Source organism: Oreochromis aureus, linkage group 11, assembly GCF_013358895.1.
Source record: "Oreochromis aureus strain Israel breed Guangdong linkage group 11, ZZ_aureus, whole genome shotgun sequence".
Lineage (NCBI taxonomy): Eukaryota > Metazoa > Chordata > Actinopteri > Cichliformes > Cichlidae > Oreochromis > Oreochromis aureus.
In genome coordinates this window covers 22,885,641-22,907,784 of record NC_052952.1, presented here as the reverse complement: position 1 = coordinate 22,907,784, position 22,144 = coordinate 22,885,641, and the positions used below count along the sequence as shown (strand labels likewise).

Below are 22,144 nucleotides of genomic sequence, written 5' to 3'. Positions count from 1 at the left end.
TTTGGCTCGGTTTGTCTTCCTGTTGCTCCACAGTCACCCTCCTGTTGCTGTAGATGCACAAAGAAACTATCTAGAAATAGATTTATAAATGCTTACGGGTGCAAAACATAAGCAAGAGAGGAAGGGGGCAGCAGGAAGAGGGTGAAATAGAAATTAATATGAAAAGAGGAAGGAGAGAGTTTAAATGCTTTATTTGAGAAGAGATTTGATCAGGACAAGATGTTAAGATCAAGGTGGGTTTGGATTTGTTTAATTTTCACAATAGATGCGCAAAGAGTGATTACAGAGTGTCTGTCTCTGACATCCAACAACTTAATTTCTGTTTTAAAAAAAAAAAAAAAAAATTCTTTACCCTTATATTTATTTTTGCTTTGCACCATTTTCTTCAGTCTCCTGCTTCTCCCGCTCTTCCACTCCACGTACTGCATGCTGCTGGGATGGGTGGAGTCTCCAGGTTATCCCAATGGGTACTTACCTCATGCTAGTCTAAATTGGAGCAGGTGCGCCCCCAAAGGTCACAGCCTCTCCATAAGGTTCATCCACCTGGACCTGGAGGACAGTATCAACTGTGAAAATGATGCAGTGAAGGTAAGAGGCTATCTAGAATATTAAATGATGTTAATACCTGCCACATACTATTTTCTCATTATGCCTCTCATCTTTTTTCCCCCTCAGATCTTTTCAAATGGAAACTTAATTTCCGTTTTGTGTGGCACAAAGGAATTTGAGGAGCTTCAGTCCACCGTAAATCCTGTACTTTTCTCGCCCCCGGGTGGCTGCCTCGCCCTTTCGTTCCACTCGGACTACTCAAACATAAAGAGGCACACCGGCTTTAGAGGCTTTTATACAACCCAAGGTGAGAATCAGAGAAGAAATCTGCAGGAGCTCAGCTTGTGCAAAGATACTTACTTATACTTTTGTAATCATATTTCAAGGAAGAAGTCTTTTTTTTATAGAATAAATCACAGTGTAAAAAAGCGTTTTATTTAATAAAGAAAACAAGATTAAAAACATTTGTGTGCAAGATTTGTCTTTCTTGCACTGAAAAAAAAATGTGCTGACTACACTAAAGTGACTGATGTCTCACCTAAACCTCGTCTAGTATCAGTAAGCAGACTTTTGTTCCTCTACTGAAAACTTTTGCCACATATGTTACCTAGAATACAAACCAGGAGAACTGATGCGAAACTGTGGTTTTCTCAGATTTTTTTATGCAAGAAAAGCAAAATGTCAAGGATTTTTTTGTCACTCTGTCGAGATGAACAAATGTTTGCTGTTTGATCACTTGTTGAGTTATGACGTGTGTTAAAATGTTAGGATAGATCGCATGATTGATATATTTATCAAGTCATTCCAAGGAATTGCTTTTTTTTTGTTTTTTTTAATGCTTTTCTGCATCTAACCTGTAGCTCATTCCCTCTGTTAGACTATGACGAATGCGAGGATAACGAAATCAACGAATGCACCCAGTTCTGTCACAACTTCATCGGAGGGTACCACTGCTCCTGTCGCCACGGCTACCATCTGGATGTGGACAACCACACTTGCACTGGTATAAATAATCAAATTTGCTTCCAAAAGTTCTACAGAATCAGGATTTAACACGTCTGAAGGAGACAAAAATACACAAAGAGAAGTGAAAATGGGAAAATAGAGGAAGCAGAAGTATTGTGGGGAGATTTTTGGGAAGGTACTGATTGTGTAAAACTTATGATTTTGTTCATTAAAATGAAGGTGATGACAATGAGTTCTCATGTTCACAGTGAACTGCAATGAGGACCTGTCAGGAAAGAGCAAAGGTATCATATCCAGTCCTTCCTGGCCCAACTCATATGCAGAGAGCGCAAACTGTCAGTACACGCTGCTCGTGGACTCCCAGTCTCAGGTGCAGCTCCAATTCTCTGACGTTTTTGATGTGGAACAAGGCCCCGATGGTCAATGCATAGATGCACTGAGAGTAAGTGATGACTCAGAATATGCAAATACCTCTTGAAGCTGTGTGTGTGTTGTGTGTTTTCCCCCCAGAAACTTTAACTTTAACTTTACATATCAATAAACAAAGAGGAAGTTCAGAAAAAAAAGTGTTGTAACCATGGACTTGACAGGCAGGCATCCTATTTTTGACGTTTTATGGTCTCTCTGTGTTACACAATTGGGTTTTTTCTTTGCGTACCGTTCCTGTGTACATTGATCTCTCATCTTGTTTAGTTTCAATTTGACATATAACCTTATTATAATGTTGTTGTTGTACTGTTGTTGTTTCTTGTTTCAGAGCCACAGAAAAAGAGTCTCTAATGACATTTGAGACATAAATTCTCTTCCAAATAATAAAACAATAAGTGGATAAGTGCTAGAAATCTAAGTTAGGGTAGTTCTTTGTCATGATGTGGACTGAGTCATCTACACAGGAACTTTAAGGCTGATATTTTTAAGGTCATATCAGGCCTCAGTTCTTACATTCAGAGCCCATGTCTTTCACCAAGTAACAGCAGTTTTTTAGCCCTTAACCAGGAAGTGAAACTTTTCGTGATTCAGAATCTCTTTTGTGAAATACCTGAGACAAGCGCTAACCAAAAGGGGGAGGGAGGGTGAGTACGGCTGGTACCAAGAGAAACCAGAGCTCCAGAAGAAAACCCCCCAAAGCGGTGGGAAAAATGTGCAAACTCCAGACAGAAGAGCCCTGCTGGGGCTTGAAGCCCAGGCCCCTCTTTCTGTGAGGAAACGGTGCTAACAACGTCACCACCCTGCTGTATGCACCTACAGAGGAAACGGTGCTAACAACGTCACCACCCTGCTGTATGCGCCATCAGAATTTCATCCAGGATTTCTCTGTAATTCACTTCAATCATTTTTTATGTGAAAGCCTCCTGTATGCATTTTCTGGCAACCTGTAACTTAAATGTTGTGACTTTTTTTAAGACTGTCGCCTCCTAAAATTGACGATCTTGTTGGCTGCTGCTGTGTAGTCTCAGTTACAATGAGGACAGGAGGCTGTGGGGGTTTGTGGTCAAACATCCCTTATAGAGTCTGGAGGTGTGTTTTAGGTCACTGTCTTGTTCAAAAATAAATAATCATCCCACTGAGAACAAACCACTGCAGGATACTGTGGTAGCTATGCTGGTTAACAGACTATTACACCTTAGACTTGCATCAGTAACCACATAAGCAGATGCAAACCATAAATCCAGCTGTCAAGTGCAACCTTATCTCTGGAAAGCAGTGATGTGGGTTATAATGTGTGATTTCTAAGGCTAGTCTTCCTCTGTAGCTGGGAGGATAACACACTGTTGTGGGCCTAATTAAATTTTTATCATGTTTTCTTTTTTTAAACGGACAGACGTTCATGTCAGAATGCTATAAACTGATAGTCTCGCACATCCATCGAGCAGCTGTGTTCAAATTCTTGAGAGATGCTGCACGTCTGCATCTTAAAGAAAGTCTGTGAACTTGAACTTGGTGACAGTGCCTGCGTTGTTTTGTTTGCAGATTGAGACTCCCTCTGGGACTCTGGGACCGTTCTGTGGCAACACGCCTCCCAAATCGCCATTTCTCACTCACGCAAACAAGCTCACGATCCGTTTCACCACTGACGACTTTGGCACCAACAAAGGATTCCACCTCAGCTTCACGACCAGAGGTACTGCAGCCTCCTCATCTCAGACACAGCTGGTAAAGAGCATCTGTTTGGATGTTTGTTGGGAATGACTGTGACTCTTCTTCTCACATCTTAATTGCAGACAAGGTCTGTCCAGCGGTGGTGACCTCACACTCCACCGTGACTCCCAAGAAAGCAGAATATAATCGTGGTGAAGAAGTGACGGTCACTTGTAACGAAGGCTATGTTGTAAATGATGTGAGTGCAGAAAGAAATCTGAAGTGTATCATTGACATTTGATGTAAGCATTTAATTTATTAAATAAATTAAATTCTAACTTAAATTAAATTCTCATTTTATTAAGGATAAAGGCATCCATGACGTGAAATCAGAGTTCAAGGCAATGTGCCAGCGCACAGGCATATGGACTCCCAGCTACACCTGCGGATGTGAGTCCGACTACAATTAATTTCTGATTTTTCTGTTTGTGTCTACTTGGGGTTTTTTTCACACTCAGTATATTTTTTCTCATATATAGTGGTCAATTGTGGACTTCCTGATATACCGGAAGATGGCATTCTTCAGTTGGTGGGTTCAGATGATCCACAAACTCAATATAAAGACCAGATCCAGTTTAACTGCAGCTCAAAGTACTACACGCTGGAAGGAGATGGTGATTACAGGAGGTTTTTGCTCATACCTTTTCTAGTATCACTGATCTGTTATTCTTTTAGCAAATTTCTCTTTGCCACCTTTCAGACACATTCATTTGCGGTGCCAATGGCGAATGGATATCAACTAACGGAAATGCAGAGTTTCCAAAATGTCTTCCAGGTACGGATGTATTCTTTCTGTTTTTTAATGTCAGTATTTGTTTGGCACTCTGGGTTTAATGATGACTTCTATATGTTTCAGTGTGTGGGCAGCCTGAAACACTGATAGCAGGTACAGGAAGAATTTTGGGAGGTCAGGATGCAAAACTGGGAGAAATACCATGGCAGCTATTCATAAAAGAGCCCAGCAGAGGAGGAGCATCCCTGATAAATGATCAATGGGCTGTGACAGCGGCTCATGTTGTGGATGGGAATGAGAACAGCCCTTTGAGTGTCTTTGGTGGACTGACAAATAGAAGGACAACAAATGCCCCAAGCACACCTTCCTTGATCACTAACAGGATCATAATTCATCCTGGCTACAGTAAGGGGATCACTGGAAGTGCACGCACTGATTATAACAATGATATTGCTCTTATAAGATTCACCTCCAGAGTGAAATTAGGCCCAAACCTCCTTCCCATTTGTCTGCCAGAAGAAAACAGTGGTGTGATGGAAAATGAACAAGGTACAGTGTCAGGCTGGGGGAAGACAGAGAAGACCGCTGCAGCAGTTTTATTAAAATATGCTCATGTTACAGCCTACTCACGCAGAGAATGTGAGAATACACCGAGACTGAATGGCAACCGTATGATTTTCAGTAATAACATGTTCTGTGCTGGAGACAGCGGGAAGGACAGTTGTCAAGGAGACAGTGGAGGTCCTTTTGTTTTGCCCATGTTGTCTTCTGGCAGAGGCCCTTACTATCTGACTGGGATTGTGTCATGGGGAGATGAATGCAAGCTTCCCACGGCAGGTTCAACTAGAATAGTGAACAAGGGTTATTATACCAAGGTAGGGAATTATGTGAAGTGGATTAAGCAGACAATAGAGAGAGTAGAGGCAGAAGAATCAGAGAGAAAGTAAAATAAATGATGAAAACACTCTGTTATATATGATAATAAAATCATTTTGAGGGCTGATTCACATTTAAAAAATTACCATGCTTATTAAAAGAAAAAACGCAACCTTATAAATCAAATGTACCAAAATAAATAACACAATCACAACAGCTTGTTATTTCTACACTGTTTCTTATTAAAGAGAAATGTTTGCAAATCATCTGCAGCCAATCTGTGTGTGTGTACGTGTTTTCAATTATTTAATCCCTAATAGTTTAGAGACACACAAAACTGCATTTTTAAAAACTCTTTCATAATCAATATATTTTCCCTTTAAGTGAGAGCAGATCTTCTTTTCCTTTCTGCTGCTTATTTTAGAGGTTGCCACAGCAGATAATCTATCTCTGCTGTCTCTATAGCATCTTTTTCTGTCACCTCTGCATGTCCTTCCTGCACTACATCCATCTTCCTCTTTTTCCTCCTGCCCGGCAGCTCCATCTTCAGTATCCTTTGTCCAATACATATCCACTACGCCTCCTCTGCACATGTCCAAAACATCTCAACCTTGTCTCTCTTTATCTTCAAATCGCTCAAACTTAGCTGTCCTTCCGATGTATTCATTTCTAATGTTGTTAGAACTATAAATTAGAGGATCATCACAGTGCTTTACAGACAAACAAGCTTTCTCACATTAAATAACTAACATCAGTAGCTCCAGATGTTGCTCTCAGAATTGAATTAATTAACCGATTCGCCTATTTTTTTTTAAACAATTTATTTCTTCAAAATAATTCTTCAGTTATTTGTTATTTTTGTGGCAGAGGTCTGGCTATGATATCTACTGTTATAACATACAGACGCACCCTATAAGAAGTGTCGCATTGTTCCGATATTGCATGACAACGTCTGCATAATAATGCAAGACAACTGAAAACACGGCCCTCAAACCAACAGCCTGCAAGAGCCACACAGGAGAAGCGCACTTATTTTTAGACAGCCACAAACCACCAGCCTAATCCCTTGACTGCAGTGTTTAACATCAGTATGAGAAGCATGTTCTAGCGTCACAGCAGCGCAATCTTCATAAACGTTGTTCTGATTAATACTGCAGCCAATATGCTCTTTAAAAAAACTAAACAATAATTAAAAACAACCCTCAGCTCATTATGAAAAAAAAGCATGGCTCCAGTGTCACTTCCTCATGAGGGGTAGTGATGCTCTACTGCCGCTTAGTGGTGACACGTATTACTTACTGTAAATCCATCCATCCAAAATAAAACTGAACTTGTTAACTTCCCGTTATATGTTTTTTTTCACATACATTCACCTGTATTTTTTTTCTCAAGTTACAAAAATTGATCAGTGCATGAATGTGCATACTTTATCACATGATCAAACTGTGAGGTCGCCTCGCCAATCGGATGATTGCAAGACCAAAAGAAACTGAGTTAAACTGTGTGTGTGTGTGTGAGAGAGAGAGAGATAACAAACAAACAGAATTCACTTGCATTGCTTTGGCCTTCATCAGCAACAGCCGGAGTTGCAGCTGTAGACGGTGCACATGGGGTAAGTTTGAATTTTTGGTTATCTCTCACACAGGTTTCTGAGCTGTCCTAGATTCAGCCGAGTGGTTTTACTTCCTAAACCAAACTACACTGTGACAGAAAACTGAAAATGATATAAAGGAGAATCAAACATCCAGCTGAAAGCCCACAAGTCAAACTAGCCAGCTGCATGTGAGACCACAGACTGTGTGAGAGTCATGGAGGCAATAAATATACTTTAAAAAACACAGACCTAAAAATAAATAAATAAATAATAGATTTGGCCTTATTTCAATGTGCTGCTCATTTTGCTCATAGTGAAGTCTGTGAAAACTTATGTAAATCACAGGAACCAGTTAAAAATGCCGCGGCTATTATTTAGAAATGACACAAATTAAATCATTGTATGGGGTTGGTTGGCATGCATTGAAAACAGCACAGTTACAAAGAATGAAGCGTAAAATGTAAATAGTGTGAGCATTTAATTCAAGTCAAGTCAAATTTATTTTTTATACCATTTTTTTTTTTAAAAACAGTCGTTGACCAAAGTGCTATGTTGCTGCTGTATTTCTTATACTTTTGTTTTAAATCTTCATTTGAGTGGTAACATAATCAGCACTGGTGTCTGTCCTCTGCCTGTTTTCTTTTGTAAATAAATAATTAGCACTTCAGCTATTTGACAGATGTCAAAACCAACTCAGCCTGAGCTGGTCCTCAAATTTCTAACCCTGTTCATCTCCCAGTGAAAATCTTCAAACCTTCAGCTCTGCCTCCTGTCTTTTTGTTACCATCTCCAAACTGTACATCATAACAGGTCTCACTATTAAAAGCTACCTCGACAGTACAAGACTCAGCTGTACAGTTACACCTAAAGTATAAAGGTCCCTCTTTCAAGGAATGAATTACTTGTTCATATTTGGGACCGAGAGGACAGATGGTGTAAAACTGTAAATGATCATCACTGAACAGAGGAGGTGACCCACACCCCCTTTTTAAAGGTCATTTGCAAACAAGATTCCATCTAAAAGCACAGGTACACACTGCAGACATGCACACCATTAACATCTGCACAGAGAAAAAAAATGTCAGTGTGATAGTTACTTTATCTTTATTTTTTATATTATACTGTATTTAAATTTTATGTAATATATCGGGATATTTAGAGATATTTGTATTATTGGAGCTACTGAGCAATATTTTGTAATGTCATGTATTATTTAATATAGTACTTTAACTCGTTTGTTACTATTCTTACTGTCTTGGACCAACTGGGACCACAGAATTTTGTCTGGGTTTAATAAAATACTCAGATTCTGATTTTCACACCCTGGTTCGTGAAATGAGGCACATGATTAAAAGTAGGTCAATGAGCACCTCTTAAGGAACAACACCCACTAGGGTTTAAATATTTGGGGGCTCTACATGCTTTAGTTTTACTAGAGAAGCCTCTTGGATGCGAGGAGACGAGTCTTCAATAAAAAAAGAAAAAAGAAAGGAAGTCCAGTTGCTCTCTTTTCAAGCACGTAAGTCTTATTATTATCTTGGAAATCTTCAATTTTTCTCACAGTGTTATCTGCAGGCATCATACGATCACAGGCCCGGAGCCCGGACCTCATCTGTCAACCTGTCCAGTGGATCAGAGCCCTGACATCATCCCACCCCAATCTTAAACCAGTCTGTCACTCATATCACACCCCTCACCACTGCCTTGTGGCCCTCATACATGTCCTGCACCATCCTCACTTTCAGCCTCAATCTGCTACTCTTGACTTCCTCATGCAGAACCACACTTCCTTTCTTTGAACTCTATCATACGCTTTCTCAAGATCAGCAAAGACACAGTGCAATTCCTCCTGACCTTTTCTAGACTTCTCCATCAAAACTCTCAGAGCAAAAATAGCATCTGTAGTTCTCTCTCTTGCTCACTAACCGTCACCTGTCAGCCTAGCTTCAACAACTCTTTCCCATAGGTTTATCTGCCTGTAGTTTTTATTACTACTACTACTAATAATAATAATGAATGAATCCTGATTATCCTTTGTACTACTTTTTAATAAAAACATTAAGTATTACTCATTATTTTTAACATAGTGTATTAAATGTATCTGTATTAAAATATGTTAGCCAGTTAGCATCATTGTAACAGACTTTCTAATTTTGTATCAAATTATAGCCGACTCCTGTCTCTGTCAACTTAAAGTAACAGATTTTCTATGCCTCTATCTATTAAATTTTTAGGATCAGATAAAGAATGTAAGCCTTTCAATAGTAGACCACCCTCTAGTGGTCTGGAAAATAACAGCGTGGCCTCCTCTACACTCAGTCCTTTGTGGCATACTTTTAACAGCTCAAGTTTTTCCAAACTAACAATGATAAACAAATATAAGAACACAAGATTAAAGAGTGTCAGACTTATGGGAACTAATGCAAAACATTTTAAGGCAGAGCAGAGAGGAACGGGTTGTTTCAGTTCGCCTTCAGAAACTGAAACACTGATACTATTTTGAGGGCAAAAATAAACCACATGCTGATATAAATAATGACAAGCAACAAACACATCCACATACTTGATGAATCTGATTCCTCATTCTGGAAATCAATTGCCTCACTTGCTATTTTAACATCCAGACGTTTCGGCATGTCTGCTTGGCCTCAAGTTAAAGTCTGAAAACACTTGCTGTGATCAAGGATGCTTAAAAAACAGTTAATGCCTCCCTCTGGTGGTAGGATGAGGATTAAGAGTGGATTAGACAGTGAAATAAACCAAGCTCAGTTCATTATTCTCATATGATAATTGTGCTCAAAAATTGCACGAGTTTATGTTAAATTTTTAGATGTAGAATTTGAAAGGTTCGTCTCGTTCTCTAGTTTAGAACAATTTTTTTTTTCCTGTTTATCTGCAATTTGGAGTTGCTTGATTTTGCCAAGATAAACAATTCCTGGCATTAACGTAGTGAGTTGCTAAACACTGGAAACGACAGACTTTGTGACATTAATGTTTTACTTGAATGTGAGACATTTGCTCTCGCAGCAGCCGACCAGTTCACTCATGGATACGTTTAATTGGAAAATGCGCTGGGCCTCTTGTATCATCTGGTAAGTGGATTAGACATTTTCAAGTTCTCAAATATCTCCTAAAATCCTTTTTTTCTTTGTCATAAATTTCCACTTTTGATCAGAAGTTTTCAATCATGTAGCTGCAAATGGTGGAGAATTACTTCCAGGTGTTTTTATACTGATAATCTGCAAGAATTTACTTTAGATGAACAGTGTTTTATATTTTTATTCATCAGTCAGTATGCCATATATATGCAGTCTTGACAATAGTATGTTAGCTCCACAGTGGTGTCGATTGTGCCACTGTGTTTGTTTTTCTCTGTTTGTATCAACTTTGGACCGGCAGATCAGATGACCGCAGACTGATAAACAGATCAAACTCTTTCCTTTTATGTACCTTTCTAGGTTTCTGTATGTGTCACTGTGTGAGTGCTCACCTCTGCCAGAACCAGAGCCTCAAATGTACGGGGAGGTCCAATCCCCTCTGTACCCGCAGCCTTACCCCCCCAACCTGCAGGAGCAGTGGGACCTCGCTGTGCCTGAGGGCTACCAGATTCGACTCACCTTCACACATCTGGACATTGAAGCTTCTGCGAACTGCTACTACGACTCACTTACAGTCAGACCCATATTTCAACACATTTACAGAATTACCCTAAAAATCATAATATTAATAAATAGCTTAAGTTGAAAACCCAAATATGATTCAAGAGTAACGCTTGACAACCTGATTCGAGCTTACCACTTACATGTTTTCATGTTTTTGTCAAGATAATTAACAAGGTTATTATAGTTAACTGAAGCTAAAATAAAACTCGATGTAAAAGTTTGTTTCTGAATTAACTAAAATAAAAATGAAAACTGAAATTTTGAGTAAAATTCAAACTAACTGAAATTATTTTTTGAAGTTGGGAAACTAAAATAAAATATAATCGCAGAGTAACAAAATTTCACTTGTCTGATGAGATGTTGGCAAACATGTTTAATGAGATTTGGATATCTAAAGGATTGTGAGTCAACTGCTTTGAAAAATATGTGTTTTTATTGTAATACTGATTTTCCTAAATCTTACCTCTCAAATATACGTCCATACAATAATACTTAAAAAGACTAAACTGAAACTATGATGACCCTGGTAATCACCGTGATCATCTTGTTGATTGTGATCATTTTAAGTTAAAAATTTACAACAGTGTATAACCACTGGAGACAACAGCAACAGATAGCTGTAGCTTATCAGCAGATTGTATCGCTGCTGCTATGACAGAAATCTGCAGCCTTCTTCCAAGTTCCAGATTCAGTCTTTACTGTGACGTTGCACAGAATTTAAAATGGTGGAGGGACATATAACTGAACAGATTTTTTTCTCTGCATTACTATATCCAGTTTGTGGTAGACTTAATTAAACATAGCATTAGTTCTGGATTATATTCGGCCTTTCTGGCACTTTTACCCATCTTAGACATATGAATAAAAGAACCCATGAACTGAACATAAATTTTCACCTTCTGGCTTTTGCCTTATGCTTATTTGCTTATTTTGGGCAATTTAACAGTAAGGTCAGATTTGATGTTTTCATGTATGATTTTATTCTTTGATCCTTCAGGTTTTGTACAAAGAGAAGGCCCTCTGGAAATTTTGTGGCAGTGAGAATTCTGCTGATGGGCATCACCCAGGCAACCAGCCCATCTTGTCCCCAGGAAACAGTCTCACCCTCATATTTCAATCAGACAGCAACAACCCGGAGGCCCACCAGAATCTGGGCTTCTCTGCCCAGTACCAGGCGATAGGTAGCTCCTCCACCTCTGCTTCTTGCACTTCCTTCTTTTACTGCTGCACCAACTCACACTAACATAATGACTTCTCATTATTAGACATAGATGAATGTTCTGCACCAGAGCCTGGAGATGGCTCAGGGCCATTCTGCTCTCAGATCTGCCTCAACACTCTTGGCTCATATCTCTGCTCCTGTCATCATGGCTATGAACTTCGCTCTGATCAGCGCACCTGTGTGTGTGAGTACCACGAAGATGCTTCCAATGAATGCGCGCTCAGACCATCAAACTGGAGTCTGCTGGGAGAACTTAGCTCCACTTCACAAACGCATTCAAACATATAGGATCTCAAGATTACCAGTAGCACTGTAAAAAAGAGGAGAGGATGGGGAGTCTGGGTTTGTTGTTTCTCAGTTTCTTTCCTCTCTCTCATGCCCAGTATCCTGTGGCGGTGGTATATTTGATGAACCAGAGGGGCATCTGTTCAGTCCAGGATACCCTAATCACCCACCTCATGCTGTGTCCTGTCAGTATGTCATTTCTGTACAAGAGGGCTTCACTATTACTCTAAACTTTACTGACAACTTCCACATTGAGAGCATGGACAGCCCAGAGGGCCCGCAATGTCTCCATCACTGGTTGGAGGTAATGGCGAGCGATTTCAGCACACCTAGATTTATCAAAATCACAGGAAATAAAAATGTCTCTATGGTGCATGTCATACAATTAATAAACTGTGCACTACTCTCTCTCAAAAAGTTGACTGTCAGAGACGAACAGCCCATAAAGCTATGTGGCAGAACGAGCCCAGGAGTGATAGTCACAAACTCAAACATGGTCAAGCTGGAATACCACATTGATGATGAAGGACAGAGCAATGGCTGGAGCCTCGACTACAGCACACACAGTGAGCATGACCAGTAACATGTCATCAAGCAACTACAGTTCTCCTGGTTGTCCTTCTGGGTTTAAATCTCAGTGTAAAATATATGTTTAATTGTTTTTGCTGTTTCCAGGGGTGAAGTGTCCATTACCTGGAAGTGTGGCTAAAGGCAGGGTCACTCCTAGTTTGAGTGAATATCTCTTCAGAGATTACATCTATGTACGCTGCGATCAAGGATACAAGCTGATGATGGTTAGCTGAAATTGTATTTTTTAACAGTCAAAAACTAAATAATTATTTACTGGTTACTGAGTATAATGTAAAACATGGTTTTTACACCCTTCTTTAATCTGTCAGAATGGTCGGGAGATTGAGAGTTTCTCCACCATTTGCCAAAGCAATGGGAAGTGGCACCGTCCTCTGCCAGAATGCCGCAGTAGGTTGTCTCTAAGCATATATACACAAAGTCTTCTTCGTCCATACTAGTGTTCACAGACAAAATGCATTTTCTTGTATTTTCTTGTTTTGTTCCTGTGCAGTAATTGATTGCGGAGAACCTGACCCCTTGCTGAACGGAGGCGTGGCCTTCCTTTCTGGGTTTCAGAATCAGTATCTTTCTGTTATTCAGTATCGCTGCAATGAACCATTTTACTCTCTCCTTGGGGATGCAAACGGTGAGATGTTAATATATAGTGCAATCTGTTTTGGATTCCTACCTTTCATTATTTTCCTTTTGCACAGTTCTGAAACTTTACTATTAGCAGGCTCCATTAACTATAATGTGCGATTCTCATTCAGTCAAACTATCATGATATACTGATATGATGATACATGATATATACTACCATAATTCAAAACGTAAATAAGATTTAAATGCTAACATGATTTAACTGGAAATATATACCCTTTGCATCACTTCGACAAGGGGGAGAACTGAAACTCTTGAAGATCAGCAAAAAATACTTTTAAAGTCACATTGTTTCTTCTTCTGCTCCTCAGTTAACTTCACATGTGATGCAGACAGGAAATGGAGATCAACCCATGAAGTTATTGACAGTCCACTTTGTTTACCAGGTATACATTTCCATCCTGCAAAACTTGATGAAGATTAAATGGTTAATTTAATGGGAAACTGATGTGTGAGATTTACATGCAAGTTTGTATCCAATTCAGTCTGTGGTCAGCCAACAAATCACATCAATGTGTATCAGAGGATCTTTGGAGGCCAAGATGCTCCAGATAATGCAATCCCCTGGCAAGTGCTACTGAGTGTAAATGGAAAAAGGGGAGGAGGCATGGTGATTGGAGACCGCTGGGTTATGACAGCAGCTCATAATATAATAGAAAAGGGAGCGGTGGTACCAAATGACACTCTACGGGTAAGTAGTTGACTGTGAGCATTACTTTGCATGATCTCTGTCTGATTGGGATTCCCCTTGGTAAATGTTTCCTTTTATTATATTGACTTGCAGATATTCATGGGACTTAATGAGGTAACAGCCCTCGAGAAATCGCCTCTGTCAGCTGCCTCGATCCATGTTCACCCTGAGTACAACAACCCCAACAATGTAGACTACAACAATGACATTGCACTGATCAAACTGAATGTCACACTCACATTCGACTCATCTGTAATGCCAGTGTGTTTGCCAGAACCGGGAGCCACATATGATACTGGCGTGATGGGGTAAACTAACTACTTTTGTGTTATAATGATTTTGCAGACTCTTTATTATCATCTACACTGTATAAAATTTGATGTTACATTTAAGTGTTCTTGTTGTTTTTTAACCACTTTATTTTGACAATCTATTATCTTTAAGGTTCTGGATTAGTAAGAATTCACAATGAATGTGTTTTGTACTTCTTGCAGGCTGGTGTCTGGCTTTGGTCTTACAAATGAGAATAATCGTCGCATTCTAACAAATCAACTGAAGTATGTTTATCTCCCAGTGGTGGACCAGCAGACATGCAGGAATTCAATCACTTCGGAAAGGAGAAGAAGAAACAACATACCAGACTTAACAAATAACATGTTTTGTGCTGGACTCCCCGAAGGTGGGAAGGACTCTTGCCAGGGTGACAGTGGAAGCCCCTTCACTCTGACTAAAGATGGGCGACACTGGGCTGCTGGGATTGTCAGCTGGGGGGTTGACTGTGGAAGAAAGGGCACATATGGAGTCTATACCAGAGTCGCTAATTACCTGAACTGGATCCAGAAGACCATGCAGGAGAACTAAAGTTACAGTAATTCAGAACAACAAGGTGTAAATATACGATTTGCACAATAAACTGATGTATTAATCTCTGACTGTCTGTGGAGTTTGATTTGAGAATTTTTAATCTATATTTCATTAAAAAACTCTATAAATTCAGTTATTGATTTACTGTCTGTAAGTCAATGCATTGTCTTTAAATCCCTGCAAAGCCTGTCTTTTACTACGTTTGAATAAAAATAGTTAATGCAGATCTGCATGTGTTTTTTTCTTGTGTATAAGATTATTCAAATCCTCCCACTTTGAAAATAATAACCACATCATCAGTCATTTCATCCCACTCTAACATTACTAAGCAATACGTTTATATGCAAAGAAGGCCCGCTCTCTTTCCATGTGCTTTTCCTTCGGCTCTTTCTCTACAGGTTTGTACTTGATAGGAACTTAAATTATTTTGGTTTTTATGTGCAACCATATTCAAGACTTTATTGGCATTTTTTCTCCAGTTCAAATCATGTTTCTACTTGTTTTTGCCAAAATAAACAAAGATAAAAAAGCTTGAAGACAAAAAGTCCAGTTCAAATTCCAGTGCTAAATACAGCTAATCATCTTCTGTGTGACAGTCATGGTTCATTCCAGTCTGAGACGTCTCTTCTGGAAGTACAATCGACACCAGAGCCTTACAAACATGGGCTGGAGCCGCTTCATCATTTGGTGAGTTTGATGAAGATTTTTTAAGTTGTTTGTTGTATTAAAGAATCTTCTTTTCTCATTTAGCTTACAGAGCCTATCAGAATTGCAGAGCTTTTTGTTATATGATGTTTTTTTTGTTTTTTTATCATTATGCTTCATCTACAACCAATGTTCTAGACATGAAGCTGTTAAAGTTGAAGACGCTGAGCAAATTGTTAGTAATATAGAAGAAATCAGCTTGGTGATTGAAGAAAGCTGATGTTAAAATTAAAATGAAAATCAGCGGTTGTGTCACTTTATTTGCTCTTGTTCTGTTTGCATCAACTTTGGACGACTGACTCAGCTCCAGCTCTTTGTTTATTTGCTTTTCCAGGTTTCTGTGGTTTTCAGTGAGCGAGTGCCAGCAGCTGTCCAACACTGAGCCTGTCATGCACGGACAAATCCAGTCTCCCCAATATCCTCGACCTTATCCTCCCCACCTGCAAAAGCAATGGGACCTCTGGGTTCCCAGGGGTTACCAGATCCAGCTGTCTTTAACACATCTGGATATTAAAGCTTCTGCAGACTGCAGTCAAGACTCTCTCACAGTCAGAGCTTTGATTAGATCTGAATTTAAACAATATTTCAAACAAGACACAAAACATTTTATATTGCAGTTTTCAATTTTAGTGTATTCATTCATTCAGTTTGACTGGAAGTTAATTTGAATTACGACGTTGGTTTAGAAAGATTTTTACAAAAGCAGTTTGTTAACATGAGTTTTGACTTAATTTTCCAGTTTTTCTACGATGAAAAGGTTTTGGGAAAGTTTTGTGGCCAAGGAAACTCTACTGATCACCACGGTGACGAGACGATCCTTTCTCCAGGCAACAGACTGACTCTCGTATTCCAAACAAGTGACTCTACACCAGAGCATCAACAACATACTGGTTTTTCTGCCACATATAAGGCAATAGGTACAGTTTTCCTGAAATTTTCCACCTCCCATTAATGTACTATTTCATCACCAGCTTCAGGAAAAGTTTAATACAGTAAATATTCTTTTAATAGACATAGACGAGTGTTCCAAAACAGACCCAGGACTGGATTCAGGTCCGCTTTGCTCTCAAATCTGTATCAACACTGCTGGGTCCTACCACTGCTCCTGCCACAGTGGTTACAAGCTTCATTTAGACCAGCGCACATGTCTGTGTAAGTGTCAAATACAAGAAATTAGGCCTTTTTGTACATTAATACTTGTCATGCTGTGAAGCTCAGTCGCTAGAATATGGTTGAGGTGGTATGCTGAACTACTGATTCTCTTACTGTTATTATTATGCTGACCTTTGGTTCTTGCCCAGTGTCCTGTGGTGGGTGTATTTTTGACAAGCATGAAGGACATCTATCCAGTCCAGGGTATCCTAAACCCTCACCCCCTTTTCTCTCCTGCAAGTACATCATCTCTGTGGAGCCCAGATTCATCGTGACTCTCAACTTCAGAGACAATTTTCACATTGATAATAAAGATAATCAGCATGGTTCAAGCTGCAAAGGTCACTTTTTAAAGGTAACGGTACCCACAGGGATTAAAAGTTACAAATCATGCTCCTCTGGTCTGTCTGTAGCCTTCTACTATTTCTCCCCTCGTAGGTGACCATTCCAGGCAGATTAGCTATGAAATTTTGTGGAACAAAGAGTCCTGGTGTGATAGTTACAAACTCCAGTACAGTCAGGCTGGACTACCACACTGAGGAGGAAGGTCTGAGCAACGGCTGGAGCCTGCAATATAACACACATGGTGAGGAGGAGAGGTGGCATTTCCACGTTAGCAGTTTAAAACTATTTTCCTCATGCTGTTGATTCATGTTGGGTTGCTGTGTTCTTTACAGAGGTGAAATGCCCGCACCCAGGGAGTGTGACAAAAGGCAGGATCACTCCTGATTTAAATGATTACTTTAGTGGAGACTCAATCCATGTCACTTGTGACCAAGAATACAAGTTGATGATGGTAATATGACATTTCATTGTTTACTACAGTGTGCATCAGTGAACTTTATTAACAGCCTCTTTTCCCTCACAGGATATTTATAGAGTTTTTTTTGCTATCTGCATGTGTCTGTGTTTGAGCAACAGAAGCAGATCTTTCTTAATTTTTCTTTAGTTTTTTTCTTCGGTGAATTTGTCAGTTAGAAAATGTGTGTAACAGTCACATATTTTCAGGGACAACAAGAGATTAAGACATTCTCAGCCATGTGTCAAAGCGACGGGCAGTGGCAACTCCCTCTCCCAACCTGCATAGCAGGTACTGATGTGCTGTCAAAATAAAATACTCTAATAACAAATTTAAGACTTCAAAATGAAAGCATGAAGCCTTTGCTTGCATGAACCTGAGTTCTGTTCATCTTATCCAGTCTGTGGTCAGCCAACAAATCATATAAATGTGTATCAGAGGATCTTTGGAGGCCAAGACGCTCCAGATAATACAATCCCCTGGCAAGTGCTACTGAGTGTAAGTGGAAACAGGGGAGGAGGCATGGTGATTGGAGACCGGTGGATTATGACAGCAGCAAGTAATGTAGTGGAGAGGGGAGTTGTGGTATCAAATGAATCTGTACGGGTAAGTAGTTGACTGTGAGCCTTACTTTGCATGATCTCTGTCTGATTGGGATTCCCCTTGGTAAATGTTTCCTTTTATTATATTGACTTGCAGATTTTCATGGGACTTAATGAGGTAACAGCCCTCGAGAAATCTCCTCTGCTAGCTGCCTCGATCCATGTTCACCCTGAGTACAACAACCCCAACAGTGTAGACTTCAACAATGACATTGCACTGATCAAACTGGAAGACACACTCACATTCAACTCATCTGTAATGCCAGTGTGTTTGCCAGAACCGGGAGCAACATATGATACTGGCGTGATGGGGTAAACAAACTGCAACTGTATAATAATGATTTTGCAGTCTCTTTAATGTCATCTACACTGTATAAAATTTGATGTTACATTTAAGTGCTCTCGTTGTTTGTTAACCACTTTATTTTGACAAGCTATTATCTTTAAGGTTCTGGATTAGTAAGAATTTTACTGAGCCCACAATGAATATGTTTTGTACTCCTTGCAGGCTGGTGTCTGGCTTTGGTCTTGTAAATGAGAATAATCGTCGCATTCTAACAAATCAACTGAAGTATGTTTATCTCCCAGTGGTGGACCAGCAGACATGCAGCGATTCATTCACTTTGGCAAGGAGAAGAAGTAACAGCATAACAGACTTAACAAATAATATGTTTTGTGCTGGACTCCCTGAAGGTGGGAAGGACTCTTGCCAGGGTGACAGTGGAAGCCCCTTCACTCTGACTAAAGATGGGCAACACTGGGCTGCTGGGATTGTCAGCTGGGGGGTTGAGTGTGGAAGAAAGGGCACATATGGAGTCTATACCAGAGTCGCTAATTACCTGAACTGGATCAGAAGACCATGCAGGAGAACTAAAAGTTACAGTAATTCAGAACAACAAGGTGTAAATATACGATTTGCACAATAAACTGATGTATTAATCTCTGAGTGTCTGTGGAGTTTGATTTGAGAATTTTTAATCTATATTTCATTAAAAGCTCAGTTTTTGATTTTCCGCTTTCTGGAAACAACCAAAAAATACTGTCTGTAAGTCAGTGCATTGTCTTTAAATCCCTGCAAAGCCTGTCTTTTACTACGTTTGAATAAAGATAGTTAATGCAGATCTGCATGTGTTTTTTTTTCTTGTGTATAAGATTATACAAATCCTCCCACTTTGAAAATAATAACCACATCATCAGTCATTTCATCCCACTCTAACATTACTAAACAATACGTTTATATGCAAAGAAGGCCCGCTCTCTTTCCATGTGCTTTTCCTTCGGCTCTTTCTCTACAGGTTTGTACTTGATACAAACTTAAATTCTTTCGGCTTTTATGTGCAACCATATTCAAGATTATTGGCATTTTTTCTCCAGTTCAAATCATATTTCTACTTGTTTTTGCCAAAACAAACAAAGAAAAAAAGAAGAAGCTTGAAAACAAAAAGTCCAGTTTAAATTCCAGTGCTAAATACAGCTAATCATCTTCTGTGTGACAGTCATGGTTCATTCCAGTCTGAGACGTCTCTTCTGGAAGTACAATCGACACCAGAGCCTTACAAACATGGGCTGGACCTGCTGCATCATTTGGTGAGTTTGATGAAGATTTTTTAAGTTGCTTGTTGTATTAAAGAATCTTCTTTTCTCATTTAGCTCACAGAGCCTATCAAGATTTTAGAGCTTTTTGTTATATGGTGTTTTTTTTAATCATTATGCTTCATCTACAACCAATGTTCTAGACATGAAGCTGTTAAAGTTGAAGAAGCTGAGCAAATTGTTAGTAATATAGAAGAAACCAACTTGGTGTTATGTGAAAATTGATGTTAAAATTAAAATAAAAATCAGCGGTTGTGTCACTTTATTTGCTCTTGTTCTGTTTGCATCAACTTTGGACGACTGACTCAGCTCCAGCTCTCTGGTTTTTTCACTTTTCCAGGTTTCTGTGGTTTTCAGTGAGCGAGTGCCGGCAGCTGTCCAACACTGAGCCTGTCATGCACGGACAAATCCAGTCTCCCCAATATCCTCGACCTTATCCTCCTCACCTGCAAAAGCAATGGGACCTCTGTATCTGCTGGTTTCAGATTTTCATGGAACGTAATGATATCAGAACATTTCAGCGCTCTCTTCAGTAAGCAGCTCAGTCTATTTTCACCCTGAGTACAACAACTCCAGCGGTACAGACTGCAGCAATGGTACTGACATGATCAGAGTGCAAAAGTAGATCTCATAATCTCATGTGTAATGCCCATATGTTTGCCAGAGGAGGGTGCTACATACTACACTGAAATGAGAGGCAAATAAATACATTAGATTTTTTAAAGTATCATATTTATTTAATAGGAGTTAAAAAAAAATTTTTTTATACAAGTAACAACATGTATAAATTTCACTAATTTTGTGGAAAAGATTTACAGGAAGTCACTGCTGTATTTTTGTTTTCAGGCTGGTTTCAGGCTTTGGTCTTTCAAACATGAGCATGTGTATTTCCACAAGGAGACACATGAAATACTAGAATTAACAAATAACATGTCCCTTGCTGGACTCCCTAAAGGTGGGAAGGACTCATGCCAGGGTCACAGAGGAGGTCCCGTCACTCTGAGTGAAGATAGACGACACTGGGCTGCTGGGATTGTCAGCTGGTGGGTTGAGTGCATACCAGGTAACAATCTGTTGTCAACATAAAGGCATTTAATTACACATTTAAGTCTTCAGTCTGTTGTCAGACAGCAAAATCCATTAATAGTGTAAGAGTATATCATGAGTATAAATGGAGCTAGGAGAGCAAGCATGGTTGCAAGACCAGTTAATTATGACTTCAACTTGTTATGTTGTAAATAACGGGCAACCTGTATCAAATTTAACAGGTAAATATTCAATTGCATGTGTTATTTGATATTTGCTTGTTGAATACTTTCCCCCTTCCTCTTATGGTGTTGATTTGCAGATTTTCATGTGATCTAATAATATCAGAACCCTCCAGGTCTCCCCTGTGTTTCTGATCACACTACAGCAATGCCATCGCCTTGATCAAACCTCTACACTTGATCATATTCACCTCATTCATTATGATTATGTCCATATGCTTGCCAGCAGAAGATGCTGATTCTTGTGAACACATTCGCCAATTTATGCTTTTCTCCACTCGAGTGCCAACCTATAGATCTCACTCAGCTTCAACATGAAATGCCTGTAGATGTTTCCAATTTTCCATAAGTCTCAGTTATACAGTGGGATGCAAAAGTTTGGGCAACCTTGTTAATAGTCATTATTTTCCTGTAAAAATCGTTGGTTGTTACAATAAAAAATGTCAGTTAAATATATCATATAGGAGACACACACAGTGATATTTGAGAAGTGAACTGAAGTTTATTGCAATAATTGTTTAAACAAAATCAGGCATTTGCATAAATTTGGGCACCACAAAAAGAAATGAAATCAATATTTAGTAGATCCACCTTTTGCAGAAATTACAGCCTCTAAACGCTTCCTTTAGGTTCTAATGAGAGTCTGGATTGTGGTTGAAGGTATTTTGGACCATTCCTCTTTACAAAACGTCTCTAGTTCATTCAGGTTCGATGGCTTCCGAGCATGGACAGCTCTCTTTAACTCACACTACAGATTTTCAATAATATTCAGGTCTGGGGGCTGAGATGGCCATTCCAGAACGTTGTACTTGTTCCTCTGCATGAATGCCTTAATGGATTTTGAGCAGTGTTTCGGGTCGTTGTCTTGTTGAAAGATCCAGCCCCGGCGCAGCTTCAGCTTTGTCACTGATTCCTGGACATTGGTCTCCAGAATCTGCTGATACTGAGTGGAATCCATGTGTCCCTCAACTTTGACAAGATTCCCAGTCCCTGCACTGGCCACACAGCCCCACAGCATGATGGAACCACCACCATATTTTACTGTAGGTAGCAGGTGTTTTCTTGGAGTGCTGTGTTCTTTTCCTCCATGCATAACGCGCCCTTGTTATGCCCAAATAACTCAATTTTAGTTTCGTCAGTCCACAGCACCTTATTCCAGAATGAAGCTGGCTTGTCCAAATGTGCTTTAGCAAACCTCAAGCGGCTCTGTTTGT

The 22,144-nt window shown here is 39.5% G+C and overlaps 3 protein-coding genes across 3 annotated transcripts; all 3 read left to right on the top strand.

Moving 5' to 3' along the window:
- The first annotated feature begins 86 nt into the window (after window positions 1–86).
- c1s.2 (complement component 1, s subcomponent .2) lies at window positions 87–5,540 on the top strand. Its single transcript, XM_039620218.1, has 11 exons — window positions 87–233; window positions 390–588; window positions 676–856; window positions 1,427–1,552; window positions 1,764–1,957; window positions 3,487–3,637; window positions 3,738–3,853; window positions 3,960–4,044; window positions 4,134–4,268; window positions 4,355–4,429; window positions 4,511–5,540. The coding sequence occupies exons 1-11, from the start codon at window positions 220–222 to the stop codon at window positions 5,332–5,334; spliced, it is 2,100 nt and encodes a 699-aa protein (XP_039476152.1). The 5' UTR covers window positions 87–219; the 3' UTR covers window positions 5,335–5,540.
- A 4,290-nt stretch (window positions 5,541–9,830) lies between these two features.
- LOC116323875 (complement C1r subcomponent-like) lies at window positions 9,831–15,037 on the top strand. The gene is made up of 13 exons (XM_031744351.2): window positions 9,831–9,949; window positions 10,316–10,529; window positions 11,517–11,700; window positions 11,785–11,925; window positions 12,125–12,330; window positions 12,445–12,592; window positions 12,702–12,820; window positions 12,926–13,004; window positions 13,108–13,242; window positions 13,568–13,642; window positions 13,742–13,947; window positions 14,041–14,255; window positions 14,442–15,037. Exons 1-13 carry the CDS (start codon window positions 9,849–9,851, stop codon window positions 14,806–14,808), a joined length of 2,190 nt encoding a protein of 729 aa, XP_031600211.2. The 5' UTR covers window positions 9,831–9,848; the 3' UTR covers window positions 14,809–15,037.
- Window positions 15,038–15,141: 104 nt separating this feature from the next.
- Window positions 15,142–19,190, top strand: LOC116323786 (complement C1r subcomponent-like). The gene is made up of 12 exons (XM_031744238.2): window positions 15,142–15,209; window positions 15,408–15,498; window positions 15,851–16,064; window positions 16,256–16,433; window positions 16,528–16,668; window positions 16,818–17,023; window positions 17,107–17,254; window positions 17,346–17,464; window positions 17,677–17,758; window positions 17,868–18,073; window positions 18,167–18,381; window positions 18,578–19,190. Exons 1-12 carry the CDS (start codon window positions 15,179–15,181, stop codon window positions 18,993–18,995), a joined length of 2,049 nt encoding a protein of 682 aa, XP_031600098.2. The 5' UTR covers window positions 15,142–15,178; the 3' UTR covers window positions 18,996–19,190.
- Window positions 19,191–22,144: the final 2,954 nt, after the last annotated feature.